General features: G+C 32.0%; 1 protein-coding gene across 8 annotated transcripts in view; it reads left to right on the forward strand.

Annotated features, from left to right (window-relative positions):
* The window catches only part of pyd (polychaetoid), a 68,873-nt gene extending 49,480 nt beyond the window's left edge, over positions 1–19,393 (forward strand). For 6 of the 8 annotated variants that reach the window (XM_065364872.1, XM_065364873.1, XM_065364875.1 and 3 more), the window contains 17 exons: positions 9,596–9,780; positions 10,119–10,370; positions 10,523–10,747; positions 10,902–11,057; positions 11,168–11,231; positions 11,321–11,477; positions 11,566–11,717; positions 12,401–12,522; positions 12,652–12,824; positions 12,963–13,134; positions 13,210–13,426; positions 13,546–13,720; positions 15,654–15,890; positions 16,016–16,342; positions 16,424–16,611; positions 17,231–17,477; positions 17,572–19,393. In XM_065364872.1, coding sequence (XP_065220944.1) covers positions 9,596–9,780; positions 10,119–10,370; positions 10,523–10,747; positions 10,902–11,057; positions 11,168–11,231; positions 11,321–11,477; positions 11,566–11,717; positions 12,401–12,522; positions 12,652–12,824; positions 12,963–13,134; positions 13,210–13,426; positions 13,546–13,720; positions 15,654–15,890; positions 16,016–16,342; positions 16,424–16,611; positions 17,231–17,477; positions 17,572–17,859 — 3,337 coding nt within the window. In that variant the 3' untranslated portion in view covers positions 17,860–19,393. The other 2 variants (XM_065364874.1, XM_065364876.1) reach the window with 2 other exon arrangements.
* Position 19,394: the final 1 nt, after the last annotated feature.

Raw genomic sequence — 19,394 nt, forward strand, 5'->3', positions numbered from 1 at the left:
TTACATAATATAGGTTACCTAATACGTACCATCATAATTTTGATGAAGCTGTTGTCGAATATCTGATTGATTTTCAACTCATGTGGATAAGGATATTGATTTTATAGGAACTGGTTTTTGCAATTTTTACGAACACCCTTTTGAAATAATTTTTACAATTTTTATGCAATTCTAATCAATTTTTCGTATTTTTGCAATTTTTGCAAAATTGTAAATTACTTGAATGACATTCAATTTTTTTGTTAAGAAATCTAAAATTTTTCAATAATGTTGCTATTCTTTGAATTTTATGAATTTTTTTTCATAATTTCATCGTTATTGGTGCCATTTTAATCATTTGAAAAAAAATGTATGCCTCTTTTGGTTATTTTGGGCAATTTTAGGATCAAAGTTATGTGAAATTTTTAGTTCATTCCCTGATCATTTTGTCAATTTTGAAATTATGTATTGCTTGAAGTTTAATATGGGTTTATTTTTTTTCTGATTTTGAATAATTTTGTATAATTTTTGATGATGTCATATTGTTCTGCAATTTTTTCAGCTGGTTGCCATATTTCTCGAAATTTTAACGCAATTTCATCAAGTTTTAGAATTTTTAAAATTTTCCACATCCTAAAAAGTGTTGAAAAATGTAAATTCACATACCTAATTATCGTCATCTGTATATCAATCTCTATACCTCAATTTTTCAAATTTTCCTTGAATTTCCGGCAATTTTTCCCTTGTTTTTTAAATTTTCTGAGTACTTTTTGAATTTTTCAATCATTTTCAGTACATTTATTTTACTGCAATTTGATCATTTTTTTGGTATTTTTCACAATACGAGTATCACAATTTTTAAAAATTTTTTTGAATTTTTACTTCATTTTCAGTCATTTTTATGCTAATTTTACTTATTTTTCATGAATTTTATTGGTAGGTATTTCGTGAACTTTCCTGACATTTTCCACAATTTTTTTAAATTGAATAGGTATTTCTTTGTTATTTTATTATTTATCAACCTTCAAAAAAATTCTGAAAAAATCTCAATTTATTTTTCGAAAATGACGCGAAAGTTTCGGATTCTTACCAAAAAATGTCAAAAGTTCTCCTTTCTTATTTTTTAGAAAAGCTAGCTGCTAAAAATTTTCACTTTCTTTCAAAAAATTTCAAAAGGTCTTAAAGTTGTTCGCAAAAATTATTTTACTTTTTGCCAAATACATATTTCCAAAAAATCAAGCTTTTTAGGAATTGACCAAGAGTCTTGCTTTACATTTTTATCTAAAATTTTCCAAAAAATACTAAAAACTCTTGTTTTTTCCCCCTAAAAAATGCAAAAAAGTCTCAATTTTTGAAAAAAAAATTGCAAAAAAAACTGATTTTTCTACAATAATTTTTCAAAAGTTGCTACTTTTTGCTAAGATTGTCAATTTTTTGTTTTCTGGCCAAAATTCTGGCTTTTTAGCAAAATTGCTAGATTTTTACTTTTTTTCAAAAATTATCCCAATGTTTCGGTTTTTTATTTGTCTTGTCAAAAAGTAGGTATAATTTTGACAACAATTTTCAAAAAGTTTTGCTTTTTTGGTAATATTATTACAGTCTTTCTTTTTGCTAAAAATTGTAAAAAATTCTCGCTTTTTAAACAAAATTGCAAAAATTGTTTCATTGCAAAAAATGTCAAAAAGTTTCACTTTTTTCAAGAATATTGTCCAAAGTTCTCATGAAGCTCTTCTTTTGTTAAAATTGTCAAAATCTGTTTTCTTTTTTTTTCAGAAATTGAAACAATTTTCACTTTGTTGCCAAAAATTTCAATTAAACGTTCAAAATAGTTCAACTTTTTAAAATTGAAAACCAATTTGTAATGTTCTGTTTTTTTTTCTTTTTTGTCATTTATTTCTTTATTGAAATATGTTATTCACTGTTTTGGTTACGTTTGAGTCCCTTTTCCAGATTTTTTGGCAACAGATATCACTTTTTTTGAAAAAATTGAGTGCCAATTTGCAATTATTGATGCAGTAATTCTCGCTGTACATTTTATGAAAGTTTTCTTCATTTTTATGGCAATTTAGTTGATTGAGAAAATTTAGAGTAATTTTACTCAATTTTAACGATCATTTTTTGAATTAATTTTTCATAGATCTTCAATAATTTTCACGTGCATTTTGCTGATTTTTTGAGTTGGTTTAGAGTTTTTGATAAACTTTGAGGTTATCTTATGAATATCTAGCTACCTACAATATTTGATGAAATATTAGTACAATCTCGCTGATTTTTTTTGTTTCAATTTTTGAATGCTTTTCAATCAATTTAGCCATTTTTTTCCAGCTTTTGCAATTGAATTGTCATCTCAATTTTGACGTAATACTTTCAGTTTCAACCATTTACTTGCCAATTTTGTAAATTTTTGGTCCATTTTGAGTGAGCAGCTGTTTTTGTAATTGTTCTAATTCTTCTTAAATTTTATGAAAATTTCACCAAATACATAATACACTTTTTCAAAAATTGAAATTCCAACTTTTAAAAACCGAATTCAAACTTGCAGCTATGATTTAAAATTTTGAAAAAATTGTGTGTATTTTAGAATAGGTGATTTCAATGAAAAAAACACATACTCCCCCAACTTTGGGCAACATTTTCGAAAAATGTCAAAGTCATGTGATATATTCATCCAATGTTATGTTTTTAAAGGTGCTAAACGAACACGAATATGACCTTATTTTTTTTATTCCGACCCTTTCCACTCCTGCAACGTCCTCCTCTTTTGGGACTAAGACCTAAAAGTATTGATGAAGTAATGTAATACATCGAATAATACGTATGTTTTCAGAGGTCGTTGAACTCGTATTTTTTGAGTCAATCCTTCCTGGGAGTAAAGTTTGATTTCATTCATTTTTTCGTGAATATTTAAATAATAATTCAAGATCGTGATCTAGTGGCAGCAAACGAAAACTTTTTAGTGCAATTTTTCAAAGGTGAGGAGGGGGTGAGAAAAGGGGAGGAAGTATATGGAATGATAAAATTTGAACGGTTATCGTTACCTATGCCATAATACAATAATTTTTTCGTATTTTTTGATTTGTAAAACTGAAACAACTTTGATTTTTTGAGGTATAATTTCAAAATAACCTCAAAAAGTGCTTTAAAAAATAACTTCAACATTATTAGAAAGTGAACCGCTCAATTATTTTTACTCGTAAGTTTGTAACACGTATTCATTATAACTTAGTTGGGTACAATTTCTAGATAACCATAGTGCTCCAATTATAATAATAATATGTAGGTAAGTTACTTGGTAAACCAACAATTGATTTATCAGTAAACTGACCATGGACTTTCGTCACTTCTATTACACCCAGACCTACCTACATACTTTAAAGATACCCTACATAATACATCTACATACATAAACGACCCAGCTGAAGTAAATCTCAAAGGGGTATGGCGGTGGCTTTCCTTTTAACAAGTAGTACTTACCTATCGTGTATATCTGGGTATTGTACGTATTATGTAGATACTCTACATTATAACTAATTCCTCAAGCTATTCCATTCACAATCCTTTCACATTTGCAAGATGGTTGAACAAATTACGTCAGAATGAACGTACCTATGTATAGGTAACTATAATAAGGTACTCGTAGTGCGAGCATTTACTCGTATATTCTCGCATATGACATGTGAAATATGACTATAAAATGTTTGGAACGGATTAAGAGAATTGAGGAGAAAAAAATTCTAATTCAAAGCAGATGGTTGTTGAATAAAGGTACTCTTCTCGTATAAGAGTATAGTAAAAGTATTAGGTGTATTACAACATAAATACCTCTCGACGTAATACGTGTATTAAAAAGAGAGAAAAAAAATCTTAAAAACCTGCTCATTTCTGAAATGTTAACAAGTGCGCTGTTATATGTGGTTGAAACGCCCTGGCGCTGGCTGAAGAGATGACGATGATGGTCATAGAGCTCTGTGTGTGTGAGATGAAGCATCGTCTATAATAGGTACCAAGATTTATGTCGAACGTTTTCCATCTCCAGAGGTCGTAAATTCGTTTTCTACAAGAGAATGTGCGGATTCGACGGATAGATTTGATGGATATCTGTTTTCGGTTAATTTCTGTCTTTTTTTTTGTTGTTTTGTTTTGTTTATCGACAAATGCCCAATATCGTATTTATATAGGGTTTTATCGATGATGAGATGGGGTACGTGGAAGAAGGTCGTGTAGTACACTAGGTACATTACTGACGACCACTGAAATCTTTTACAACCTGCGGAGGAATGTTGTTTTGATCACACGTGACTGGTTTTGTGAAGAATAGAGTCAGCCAGTGATAACCAGTCCCCCAATTCTAACAACGCCTAGCTCTTTGTATTTTATTTCCATGTTCGAAGTGTGTCTGTGTGGATGTAATTTAAGGTATATGCCTTCTCTTACCTTATAATAGACTTTTACCTGCTGGAATCGAGCTAGATACAGAGATAGAGATGAAGAGTACAGCACAACTTGAAGATGTAATAGAATACTATCGATGCTGAGTTGATCTGCAGATCCAATAATGTTTGAATAATTAATTAGGTCTCCTCATCCTGGCTCAGTGTACGAGGTGCTATGGCCTTATCGATTCATCTGCATTTTATCTCACAGACTGAGAGATTGCTGAGATATTTGTGATATGTTGACCACATAGATAGATGGAGTATTAAGGGTAGAGGATGTAGGCTACATTTAATCTATATAGAAAGGAGTAGGTATTGTTGATGGAGGATTTGGCGAAACTACGAGATGAATAATTTTTCCCTTGGTTGATTGTGGTTTAACGCATTGCACATGTCGACGTACCTATTCCAGACAGATCTGTATAAAGAATTCGATATGTAGTCGAATGTAATTTTGTGGTTTAATATCTTCTCATTTTTTTTTAAAAAATTATTCACGACGAATGTTTTGTTTTGACTGGTTATTCGTCGATTTATTCGTACAACATATTCCACGCATGCCGTACGTTCCAGTGCTATAATAAATATATGATAAAAAATACATCTTAATTAAGATTCCGCTCGGAGACGACCACTCCTTGTAATGTTGCAATGTAGGTGTAAACAGCCCGAAGATTGGTACTTATAAAGAATAATAATTAATCATTTGTTCATGGTTTCCTAAAGTCTAATCGCGGAGGTCTTATATCCTATCTTTACCTGAGTGCTGAGTATATTGTCTGTGTATTTTGTATGTACATGTTACGTACAAAATCCCGAATGCATTTCTCCTGTCACGTCAACCGAAACGAGGATAACGTTGTGAACAAACAAAAAGGTACCCGAAAAAAGCCCAGAACGAATTGCTCAGCTGGTGACTGGTGGGCTGGAGCAGGTATACAGGGTAGGGTATTACTATTACAGGTGCACAGGGGTGTAGAACTGTACAATGTAGTAGGTGTATTCAACTCCCATGGTCGCTTCCCTGTCGTCACTCTCTTTGGTAATTTGTATTTCCGTCCTGGAATAATTATTAAGTGAATTTTTTTTTTTTTGACAAAATGTCAATTTGTGTGGTCGTAAAAAATAAGAATCGTAATTTACGTGTGGTGATTGCGGTCTCTGGCCGGTTTGATGACTCAACAACGTACGAGTACTTACCTATACTAGTAGTAGTAGATCTTGAGTTTGCGGAGTTGAGTGACATTGTGATGATTTTACACTCGAATGAGAGAAATGATGGAAAGTGGTCGACTGTAGTGATTGATTTGAAATTTAAATAGATTGCTTTTAAAAGTTGATTGTGTTCTTGGCAGGATTTGGAAGGAGGAGAAAGACTCGAGATTCAAAATTTTTACCAACATTGAAAAGGAACTTGCCCATTAAAGGTTTTGAAATCCTGAAACGAAGGTTCAATTTCGAACTTTCAAGATTTTTCAAATAATGATTACAGGGCTTCGAAGCTGGGTTTGAACGAAACCGTATAGAAATATTTTTAGATTATTTTGACCCTTCTTAATCCCTCCTCATTTGAGGATCAATGATTAGGAAAGAGTATTTTGAGCAAGATCAGATCAGAAGACCTACGGTCCTAGGAATGGTTTGTTTTGGAGTGAAATGACCCATAATAATTTCAGTTTATTATTTTTCTAAAAAGAAGCATGTCGAGTAAAATTGAGTTAAACTATCTGATGAACTGATAATATTCTGTGAAAATATCGAGCAATTTAGACAAATTCTAAGGATTTCACAAAAAAGAGAATTACCAAAAAAAAAAACAACCTGAAATTCTCAGCAAAGCAAATTCACACATCGGGGAGAAAGGGTAGAGGGAAGGAGGGAATGACTAGTTAATTCTTTCCTACGAGAAAATCAGTTAATTTGAACACGAAAAATAACCAAAAAAAAATAAAGTAAGTAAGTAGGATAATTTCGTAGATTTTTATTTTCTACAACTGGCAGACATTTTGAAATACCTATCAAAACACTACTCCAATGCGAAAAATCTAAACTGAAAATCATGCAAAAGATTTGATTTTTCAAAGGATTGACTTTTGGAACAAAAATTTGATTTTTTCCAGACAAAGACGAGTATGAAATAAAACAATTCAAAACATAACATTAATTATCTACCTATATCGAACATGATCGATCATATATGAGATCAAAAATCGAGAATGAATAACTTTTTGGGATTTTGAGACGAACTCCCAAATCCATTATGATGACCATTTCCTCGAATCATTTTTTGCTGAACGTTTTTTACTGACTCTTGAATTCTCGTTCTCGAACCCTAGTGTTTTGAAAATTTTGACCAAGAACGAGTCTTCTTTGTAATTTTGACGATTAAAAAGTAAGATTTTCTAGCAAATTAGAGTAAGAAAAAATACAAAAACAGGTTTTTTTGGGATTTTTGCAAAAAAAAAAAAACAATAATTTCTGGCAATTTTGACAAAACCCAGGCTTTTTTCGCAAATGCAATAAAAAAGAAGTCATCCTTACACTTTTTTTTTTACAAAAAATAATTTTTTTGCATTTTTGACCAAAAAGTTAAATTTTTTTGCAATTTTGGGATAAAGTACGATTTTGTTGGTAATTTTGATTAAAAACCCGGTTTTTTTTGCAATTTTGACAAAAAAAAGACAAAAAGAATTCGTGGAAATTTTATTTGACCAAAAAAAATTTTTTCCTGCAATTTTTGCAACAAAATGAAATTTTTGGAAATTTTGGTGATTTTTTGAGGGAAGGGGGACAATCTCAACAAAAAATGGACATTGTTTACAGTTCATCAAAAAGGTAGGATTTTTCGAAATTTTTGTTAAAAAAGTAAGATTTCTTGTTAATTTTGATTAAAATTTTTTTTTTTCTGCAATTTTGGCTAATAATGAAATTTTTGGAAATTTTGGTGATTTTTTGAGGGGAGGGGGACGATTTCAACAAAAAATGGACATTGTTTACAGTTCATCAAAATGGTAGAATTTTTCGAAATTTTGGTTAAAAAAGTAAGATTTTTTGTTAATTTTGATTAAAATACGTTTTTTCTGCAATTTTGGCAAAAACGTAGCTTTTGATTTTTTGACAGTTCTATAGAAGATTTTTTTTTGCAATTTTTACAAAAATGATTTTTTTTAGCATATGTACTCTAAAAAAGTAAGATATTATGTATATTTTAGCAATTCTCATTAAAAAATCCTTTTTTTCTGAAATTTTGGTAAAACACAAGAATTCTTGAGAAGTTCGACTAAAAAAATGACCAAACAGCACGTCTTAAAACCTTCCATAACCAGAATTTTAGGTGCTAAAGTTCATATCTGGATTTTTAGCAAATTTGTGAAAACTTTAAATTTTGTAAAAAATCATTTTTCAAACGCAGGTACTTATATTTGAAGAAGAAGTGCGAATAATTATTTTATTTCAACTCTCTCGTTTGAAAACGCTAGTTTTAAGCCATTTTAGAGCCTCCAGCGAGTTTTCAATTTTCTCCAGAATAAATTTCAAACATAGAATATTCATATTTGACTGTCTGGTGACTTCTTGGTGACAGATTCACCAAGCAGTGATCATATGTGATCAATTTTGTACTTGATGACTTTTGGTGAATTAGTCAGCAAGAAGTCACCAAAACATAGAAAATTCATAAATGTAACATTGTTCGATGTTCACTGGGCCCTTCTTTATAGTTTTCAGTGATTATCACAACATTTCTGGAGCGTCAGTTCGAAAGTAAACTTTTGGCCAATTTATAAATTAAAAAAAAAAAATTGTAAATTGGCATTTAAAAATATTGTCTAATGTGTCTACACAATCGCTCGACTTGAAAACAATTATTTTTACACTATTCTTGGTAGAGTCTCCGGAGCAGTTTGAAAAGAGGGAAAAATAGAAGAAGAATTTTGATTTTTTTTCATATATTTATATAAGATTTGAAATTTGTTGAGAGCAGGGATGAGGCCCCGAACGATTTTTTTCGGGTTCCTGGTTTTGGGGCTTGGGCTTCCAATCAAAAATTTATTAGGTCTTGGGCTTGGATCGGGGCCCAAGAAACTTTGGGTTTAGGTTTCAGGGCTCAGTGTCAATGGCTTGAATCAAGTGTTCAGGGCTTTCCGAGGCTTTTGGGGCTTGAAATTGAGGGATTCCATGGAAAAGGGGCCTTCGTCATTTTTTTTTTTTTTTTTTTTTTTTCATTTACAATTTAGAATGCATTACAATTTTTTTTTATTAATTTCACCATATTCAGTGATATTGAACTGTTCTTCCATGAAAAAGAAAACGAATTGGAAAATGTTAGCTGGTAGAAAAATTTTTCAAGTCCATTTGAACTTGATATAAAAGTCAGTGAAAAAAAATTGACTAAGGTCCCTTTTCCATGAAGCCCCTCAATTGCAATTTTAATGAAGAATAAAGTAAAATCTTTTTTGATTTTCTGTTGGAAAAAAAAAACATTTTAAGGGCAAATTCCGATTGTTTTTTTTTCAAAATTACATATTTGAATGGAACAGTTTAAATTTTTTTGGAATGTTTAATTATTGTCAAAAAATTTTAAGTAAGTATAATTTTTCAAAGAACAATGAATTACACTACAGAATATTATAAATAATGTACCAAAAGCCCATTAAAATATTAAACTTTTTGCTGAAGTTGTAAATTTTTAATTTTTTTTTGAAAATCATGTTTCTTGACTTTTGTAATTTACACAAGCCCTGAAAAGCCCTGAAAAGCCCAGATCACAGTTTGGGTTTCGGGGCTCACGTTCGGGGCTCACGTTCGGGGCTTAGTTTTCAGAGGAAAAGGTTTTGGGTTCTGGGCCAGGGCTTTGTATGTAGGTTACAGTTTTTAAGGTTTTGGGGCTTGGACATTCGGGCTTCAAGGAAATAATCGGGCTGTTTCGGGTCCTGGTCCTGGTCCTGGGCCGGGCCTCATCCCTGGTTGAAAGTGCTTATGAAAACTTTTATGCTTCAATTTTAGGATACTTCAACTTGAAAATAAATAAATTATCGCTTTCAGTGGTATTTTGTTTTCAGCACTCTCATCTTACTCTATTTTGAACCCATTTTTCAAATTTTTGTTTGTGATTCGTATACTTAATATAATGTTTTTTTACTTTCATTTTCATTAATCAATATCGATTTTTCTGTTCTCAGGGTAAACGATCGTATCACCAGCGCAAACGGTATCTCGTTGGAAAACGTCGATTACGGTAGAGCCGTGCAGGTACTTCGAGACAGCGGAAACAGCGTTACACTTTCAGTCCGCCGGAGACTACTGTTACCATCTCAAGAACCTCATATTTTACGCGTACAGTTGAACAAAAGTCGTAAAAAAGATGGTAAGAATGTGTCTCTCACTCTGTACAAATATATAGCGTAGATCCAGGTAGATATTTTAGCAAATATAATGATAGCAGCTCGATAATAAAATCATTATAACGAGGACAATAAGAATATACGTAAGAGACGACTCGACTCTTTTCGCGAATAAAGAGCGTCGTTTTGCTTGTTCGCAACCAGAGCCAAATTCCATTTGTGTGATTCACTCGCTCTTATGGTTGTAGAATGCAACTTGAACCGGTTTTGCATATACAGCGATGAACCTATGTATATGTATTATGTAGAAGGTTTAGGTGTACAAGAGCCATTAATTTATAGCGAATTTATTTACTTACAGATTTCGGAATCATTCTGGGTAATCGGATATATATCAAAGAGATAGGTAATACGAAAATAGAAACAAATGCCGGTCCGACGTTACAAGAAGGTGATGTCATACTCAAGATAAATAACCAACCGGCTGAAAATCTTAGTTTAAAAGAAGCTAGAAAATTAATCGAGAGTAGTAAAGAAAAATTACATTTGACTGTACGACGCGAAGCTCGAACCAGCCCGTATTCCATTTATTCGAATAATAATCAACCAAAAGGTTGGTATGAAACAATACTTTAAAAAATTAATTCTTTACTTTTTCAATTTTTTTTTTTTTAAATAAGAATATTTGAAAATTGAGTCATCTTAAAAGATCACGATGCAGAAAATAATAATTATGAGTATTTAATTTTGTCGTGGTCTTCGCAGAAAGCAACTATATGGATATGTTGAACGGTAACGTGTACGGAGCATCGCAGAATCTTTACGTCCAACCTCCTACCAGACAAAATATGTCGCTGGAATCGGAAAAAAGTAATTTGATGCCGAGAACAGGACGTTCTAGGAATCCATTGCTGGATGTGTCGCTTACGCAATTAGACAGACCAGCGTCACCGCTTAATCGAAACCTCAACCATAGTCACGAGAGTATAGGTGAGTTTATATACCTACTGAGCCATAATCATGGTAAAAATTACACGTACGAGTACATGACACCTTCGCATATCGCGTAGGTTTACTTTCAAACTTATGTGCCTAGTTGGGCTTTTTCACACTCGCAAATTTTATTCATTTTTTTTTCTCGTAGGAAATCTACCGCCAATTAACCATAGTCATAGTTTAAGCCATAATATAAATCAAGAAAATCACGATATTATCGCTAGTCAACATACTCATTTACGAAGTCGTAGCGTTGTACAAGACCACCAAGAACCTCCGAGACCACCGCCTCCTAGACCAGAAGGTAATAAGATACTTTGCCCCTTGTGCAGCTTGTACGGTTCACAGATTTCCTTTTTTCATCTACAATTTACGAGTATTTGAAACTAATCCGAACTCGATTTCGATTCACAGATTATTACGGTATTACGAAATTACAAGAAGATGAAACCAATGGCCATAGATCAAAGTTTCCAATGTAAGGAATCTATTCGTTGATTTTCCATTCTGTGTGGTGGATTTTTTTTAGAAAATAGGGTTTCAATTTTAAATATGTACGTATTTCAGCGAGGATCCTAGATTCGTTGCTTTCCATAAAGACAGCGGCGGCTCGGTTGGGATTCGTTTGATTGGTGGAAACGAAGTTGGTATTTTTGTTACCGCTGTTCAGCCCGGTAGCCCTGCTTCTCTTCAAGGACTACAACCCGCTGATAAAATATTAAAAGTGTGTATTTTTTTGTTTGAATAATTTCATCGTCATGATCACGATGTGTGAGTGTAATCGTTTGATTACGTTTGAAATTTTTTTACAGGCTAATGATTTAGATATGAAAGGTGTTACTCACGAAGAAGCTGTACTATTCCTATCAAACGTTCAAGATCAAGTTCATTTAATCGTTCAAAATAAAAGGGAAGAATACGAACAAGTTTTAGCCAATCATCTCGGAGATTCGTTTCATATCAAGTAAAGATTCAGTTTCATCAATTTTTTCTGAGCGTGTTGAATTTACTTGGAATGAATTCGATGATGATAGGAGCGAATTCCAAGTTTTCTGGAAAAAGGGAGAGGGTTGATTTGTCAGCCAATTTTTGTTTCCTTTGATTTTTAAAATTTGGAATGATTAATACAGTTTTTGAGTTCTTCATTGATTACAAAAATTGGAAGAAAATGTTGAAATGGACCGTTTTAAAAATTAAAAAAAGTATTTTTTTTCAATGATTTATCATTATTTTATTTTATTTAAATTTTTGAATCGGCATAAAGAATTATTTGAGTCTTCAAAATTTGAAAATGAGGGTTACTCAAATTACAAGTAGGTATGTTCAAAATTTTGAAAAAAAAAGTGTGGTTGATTTTCAAATATTTTTTTCATTTCCTGGCAAAAGCTAAATAATCTCCCTGTTTTCAAACTTCAACTATTGGGAAAAATTTATCTTTCACTTAGAAAGTTCAGTTTCCAGATTTTTATATTTTAATTTTGTAATAATTTTGAATTCTCCATCTATTCTCTTTATTAAAAAAAAAAAAAAAAAAAAAAAATGCAAACAGATTTTTACCAAGTTCAATTAAGTATTGTTTTGAGGTTTTCAAATTTCACAAGATGTTTATTTTATTTTATTTGACTAAAAATTGCATTCGTTTTACAGAGCTCATTTCGACTACGATCAACCGGAACCAGGCGAGATGAGTTTTCGAAAAGGAGATATATTCCATGTGATCGATACTTTGCATAATAATAATCCCGGCTCTTGGCAAGTTTACAGAATAGGTAATTTTCTTTAGTATACCTACATCTACAAAATACAAAAACATTAAAAAAAAACCGACAAGCAATTTATTCTGCATGAGGATGACTACGAAGCAGGCTAATGCACGATGAAATATTTACATTTTTTAGGAAGAAATAATCAAGAGGTGCAGAAAGGCATCATACCAAATAAAGCCAGAGCCGAAGAACTGGCTACGAAACAGTTTAATGCCACCAAAAAAGAAATAGCTACTTCGGAAAGTCGAATCAGTTTTTTCAGAAGAAAACGCAGTAATCATAGAAGATCCAAGTCGCTTAGTAAAGTAAGTCCAAGTCGAAACACCGAACCGAAGGTCGTGGTCGTCGCACTGTTGTCCTACTGGAATTTTTGCATCGTACCTGCGACTAGGTACTTGTTCTCGTTCCGGTTGTTAATTTGATTTTGTACGCTTGTTATGTAGGATCATTGGGATGATGTAGTATTTGGAGACAGCATTAGTAAATTTCCAGCTTACGAAAGAGTTATTTTAAAGCATCCCGGGTTTATCAGACCTGTCGTACTTTTCGGTCCGGTTGCCGATATTGCTAGAGAAAAATTACTCAAAGATTTCCCCGATAAGTTCTCCGCTCCTCGTAAGTACTGCACATTTTTATCAAAGGTTTTGTACTTAACAAAATACTTATTTAATTTTTTTTTTTTTTAAATAGAACTTGAAAATCCTTTAGAAGGCGTCAGCAAGAAAGCCAGCGGTATTATAAGATTGAGTGCAATACGAGATATTATGGATAGAGGAAAACACGCATTACTCGATATCACACCCAATGCTGTTGATAGATTAAACTACGCTCAATTCTACCCAATTGTTATTCTTTTACGAGCCGAATCAAAACAAGTTATTAAAGATCTTCGAAATGGCATAACAAAGTAAGGCGTAACTTCCTTTCATATACCTATTCAACGCACTTAATAATAAATTAAATCTATTCTCTCGAGTGCATTGCAAATTTCAATTTTAAAAATACCTCTCTCTTATTTGTTCACAGATCAGCGCACAAAAGTAGTAGAAAATTATTCGAACAAAGTCAAAAATTAGAAAAGGTTTGGTCTCACGTCTTCTGCGGATCTATAACTCTAACTGGACCCGATTCGTGGTATCGTAAATTACGCGAGTTGATTGAGAAATACCAAAGCTCTCCTGTATGGATCAGCGAAGCCAAGGTAATTGATTGGAGGGGCTTATATGGCGTATATTGCGTGTGTCTATTTTTTCTGCAAACGATAACGATCAATTTCATTTTTCAAATTGCAGAACTCTAATGAATTTATTTCCGATTATTATTTTCCTCCGATGTATCCGCCTTCTTCTTATTATGTGCCTTCTGTAAGTTATCAAATCAAATATCCGTCTTGTCAACCCTTTCCTGTCATTGAAGAGTATTTTCTCGGTTATGTGTAATGCTTTATGACCATTTTATTTCCTATTCCTCGTATTTTTCCTACTTTGTTCCTCGTATTTGTGATTTGTTTTTCTTCGCTTTTTTTTTTTTTTTTTTTTTTTTTTTTAGAATTCTCAACCTGTACCTAGTTTTTGGGTGTAAATATTCAAATTCCTCTCCATCCTTTGATAAAAAAAAAAAAAAATGTTCTGAAATGAAATTTGAAATAGAATAAGTGTTTTGCTGACATTTTTGTAGTGATTAATAATTAATGATTAGGTATATTTATTTTACCTGCCTTGCTGAAAAAACAATTCTAAACGTTTCCTTCAGAAAAAAAATGCTAAATTTAATATCATCAATCCCTTCAAAGTTTAATCAGAAATAATTTTCCCCTGAATTTTGATCAAAATTTTGAAAATTTTTATTAAAATTACATTTTTGATTTTCTCAAGTAGGTACAGAAAAAAAATAAAGAGTTCATCAGTGTAATTTTTGGCATAAAACACCTACAAATAAAGACTATTTTCAGCAGAACTTATTATTGGAAGGGAGAGGAGGAGGAAAATGAGGAAGGAACATAAGAATTTGGAGAATTTCCAGGAGAGCTTGAAATGTGTCGTTTAAATTTGCAAAGTTTTATCAAAAATTATGTGTTTTTTTTTAAAATTACGTAGGTACCTATCTAACTTATTGAGACATTTTCAACTCAGTTCATGAGTCATTTAATTATTTTCATGTTCAGTTTTTTTATTTGGGGTGGGGGGGGGAGACGGGGGTACATTTGCTCTGTACCCATTTTGGCTCGCTCGGGTTTTCAATTTCTATTTTTTTTTTTTTAGTAGTTTGATTTCAAGTCTAATTAAGAAAATGTGATGGGAGAGAAGAAGAGATAGCGAGAAAAGCAAATTGAATGTGGGATTTTTATGGCTTGGAATATTGGTTTGTCGTAATATGAGGAAAATTTACGAAATGATGATGGAAAATCTTGGAAAATCAGTTTCTTTTTTGAAACAATTTTTTTGCTGGATCATTTTGATTTGTTAAAAAATAAAAGGAGAGAGGCAAGAAGAATTCCAAAGAGTTTTTTTAGCATCTGTTGAAATTTTAAAAAATATTTGCGACGTGGGTGTTTCTCTTATTGGAAGAAGGGAGTACTAATAATCGTTCAAAATGGTCTTTATTTTATGGTAAAAAAAACATCTTGAAAAATCACAATTAAGTAATGAGTTGTTTTTTTTTTTTTTTTTTTTTTAAAATAAAATTGAAATTTTTTTAGGACTCTTCTAAAAATAGTTGCAAAATGAGCTAAACCTAGTTTCATTTTTCGAATTGAAAAAAAGATGAAATAAGTCGAGCATTTCAAAAAAAGAGAAAGTTTTGGAATTTTTTTTATTATTATTTTCATTTAATTCACTTTTGTTTTGTCTTTTCATTTTTTTTTGTTTTTTGTTGGAACTAATTGCTGAAAAATAATTTTTTTTTCACCCACTTGGAGACTTTCGATTTCGAATATTTTATCTAAAGTTTAATGTGGGCGTATCTCGATAAAATTCTAATTTCAGTATTTCCCTTGTGTTATGCATGACTATTCCTTGAACTTGTGTTATATTTTGTTTGTTTTTTTTTTCAACACGTGTATAAAATGTCTCGTATCGTATTTTGATATAATTTTGCGTATCTTGTGACCTTGTGTTTGTATATTTTGTGTACAGCCGGACGAAGCACTTTCGGACGACTTTCTGTTTCCTATGACCTCTCTCCGTTTGTCATACGCTTCGTCACCGGAAAGCGATTTAGAACAAAGTAGCGGCTTGTTGAACATGTCCAGCACATCCTTACCGCCTAGATTAGTTAAATGCTCAAGTGACCCGAGTATTGCCACTCAAGACGATACGGCTGTTCCCACGTATAACCCGCCACCGCCTTATACACCGGCATTATTCAAACAAGTGTGTATTAAAAAAAAAAAAAAAAAAAATGCATGTTCCTAACTTTACTTCTTGTAGTTATACGTACAGAAAATTGAACTTGGATTTGAATAACACTATTAATGATCGTTAAATTAAAATTTCAGACCGCATACGAATTAAATCAAAATTTACGTTTACAAAATGATAAATTTCCTTTCTTACCATCTGCTGAGCGTTCTTCGAACGACGAAGTAAACGGAGTCAACGGTACGCCACCAGATCTACCTCCTCGAATAGATCGAAACAGTAAACCAGTTCGAACGGTTAACGGTAGATCAGCTCAAGAGAGACTGTTCGGTGGCCCAGGGTCTAAAGAGCAATCAGAGCCACCGAATTATATCAACGCTACACCTCACAGGCTACCAAATTCCACGTCTCTAGGAAGACATAATAGTAATGCTAATTCATCGACGAATATGAACAATAAAACGGTACGAGTGCCTGACGATTCCTTCGTTAAGAACTGAAATACCGAATGAGAAGATATTAACGAACATTTTTGAATATTACAGAATAGTTACGATAGCGTGTCGTCTTACGATAGTTATAATCAACGTTCTATGTCGAATATTCACGATGATCTCAAAACGTACAGCGATAGAGAACCGTACAGATACACGAGGTCTACTCAGCAACCGATTAAACATAGCAATTCTGATGCTCATAGGCCATCGAAACCACCCGATTATCCACATTACAGGTAATTCGTGTTGATATGTGAAGAAAGTATTCAAGTTGACTGTTCCTTGTTCCTGTTTGGTCCATTAAATAAATGAACGTAAATCACTCTCTAGCTGAAACATAAGATTCGATTCGAAGAACAGGTCTATGACCAGAGACAACTCTAAGAAAAAAAATTAAATCTGATCATATCCGAATACTCTGCAGATCCAATTAGATCTGACCTCACAGATTAGATCTGTTCAGATATAATTAAGATCAAACAGAAGAGACCTGATTGGATCTGACCAGATATCAAAGGTCATTGACCTGTCAGTTTGGCTTCCTTAAGTTGTCTGTCTGGTATCTTAAGGTCATTGATCTGGATAATTCTATTTTTATGCAGTCTTTCGATCGAATTCATTTCTCAGCTATTCGTTATTTTATTGGACCAAAATTTCGTTCATCACCACTTTCCTCAATATTATAAACGTTATCACATTACTCGATAAAATAATATCATTTCGTGTTCCAGGATGATATACGTGCCTAAAAAAACGTATTCCACTTCCTTACCTAATCTCTTACCTAATAACAGATTCAAGTGTATGTTTAGTATGTTAGTTTAACCTTTAACCTCGTGTTTGTTTGTACCACAGACCACCCGGTTTGGTAGAATACGCCACCAATAAACCTTTACCACCACCTAAAGCTCCGCAATCGTATAAACCCGTACCGCCACCCAAACCTAAAAATTACAGACCTCCCAATCAACACGCTCAACAGTCTTCACAGCCGTATTTCCAGCATAGCACAATTAAAGAAATGAACGGATACCAGCATGCGAAATCTTACAGTATGGCTGATGCCACTTCGAATAATTATAGCACACATATACCTAATGGGGTAAGTTCAATTAGAAACATTTTCATATTCATTGATTACCTACCTACCTATTGAAATGCAAATCTAATTGACTAATTTTTTTGGAAAATTGCAGATAACCTCGTCGCCATCTAGTAAATACTCTATCGACAATTCAGATTCAAACGGTTTCGATTCCGGCCACGGAAGTAGCCTGGATCGCAGCACGTACGACCGAAGGACTGGAATGAGTAGTAACTCGTCGCAATATTATTACAACGTCGCACCTTCTAATAAACACCAACGTGAGCTCAGCGGCCTCGATCTTACTCATAGAGAACAGAGAGGCAGTGCTTTTGAATTATACAAGAAGCCCAGTGAGCAGAGGAACATGCATTACCATATCGATCATAGCATTAGATAAATTATCTCTTTCATTTAATGTTAATATCTTATATAGACAGATTTTATGTGCCAATATTTTTTTTTTACTTCTATCTTTCATTAGTATAATAATGTTTATAATGTATTTAGAAATTCATTTGAAGGGAGGGGGGAAGATGGTATTTTTATTTACATTAATTTGTAAGTATCGCGAACCTACGGATCGAATCAATATTTTTTTTTTATGTTTTAATTACAGAATGATTTTTTTTTTCAAAATATATTATATTGTATTATAAAATTGATACCTATATAACCTACATTTTTTTAAAAAAATTTGTGTTCTATTACCTGTTAACGATTTCGCGTGAAATTGTTTCGTACGTTTAACAAAACGCGAGTATATTGTATTTTTTTTTCTTTTTTGTATTCTATGAAATATAATTACGTTATTTTTACAAAATTTCGAAAAGTGGTCTTTGTTTTTTCAAAATACGAGTACGAAATTTTTTATCATAAAATCATAAATCTTTAGAAAAATGAACGATATAATATGTAATTTAAACGCATGTGAATCGAGCGTTATAGGTATTTCCAATAACTAATTAATTTTTGAAATGCAAGATTTATTTGAAAAATTAAAAAATTTGCACCGTTGCTTTGCTCAAAAATTTACGTCCAATGTATTCAAATTGATCAAAATTTATCAAAAATTAGTACTTATTGTAATAAACTTTTGTGGAGCCATCTAACGTCAAAAATGAAAAAAATCACATGGAATAGCAACTATAGTAAGCTAAAAGAAGAACGAATATTTCAACAGTGATATTTTTTGAGAGCCAGAAAGATAGTATTTTGATTAATTTCCCAGTTTTTGACTAAATTTTTGGAAATTTGGAAATCGTTCATCATTTTTGAAAATTGGTCATTTTTCTTACTTCGAATTGCTGAAAATTTGCCTTACAACAAATGTAGAGGTCTCAAAACAAATTCTATTGTTTTTATTTGATCTACAGCCTTTATCAATTGTTCATTTTGAGTTTCCCTATACATTTTTAAAATCACACCGAAGACCTAGAGATGGATTTGTGCAGTTGAAAATTTGATTTTCATTGGTTTTTGAGATGCTCAACATGAAAATAGTTACACGTTTTAAAATAAGGAAATAAATATTGCAAATAATGATAAAATCGACTAGATTCGTGTAAATAATGTGTACGCCAATGAAAAAAATTTTTTCTCGTCTAATTGACGTTGAAAACTGAAATTACCATTTCAGGTGATCTGAAGTCTCTATCAGAATTAGACAACACCTTATGCAGTCAAAAATACTCACTCGGCGTTATGATATAGTTTCTCCCATCTCCCCATCCCAACTATTAAAATTTATTTTATTTCATTTTTTTAAAAATTAAATGGCATTTGCTCTTTTAATAGTCAAAACGGATTTTGTTGGAATTCTTCATAAAGGATTACATTTAAAAAATATATATATTTGAACAAAAGATGTCCAGCCTGTGCAAGTTTCTTTTTCAAAATATTATTGAGTAATAAATGAGTAATAATAATACAAAC

Source organism: Planococcus citri, chromosome 4 (assembly GCF_950023065.1).
Source record: "Planococcus citri chromosome 4, ihPlaCitr1.1, whole genome shotgun sequence".
NCBI lineage: Eukaryota > Metazoa > Arthropoda > Insecta > Hemiptera > Pseudococcidae > Planococcus > Planococcus citri.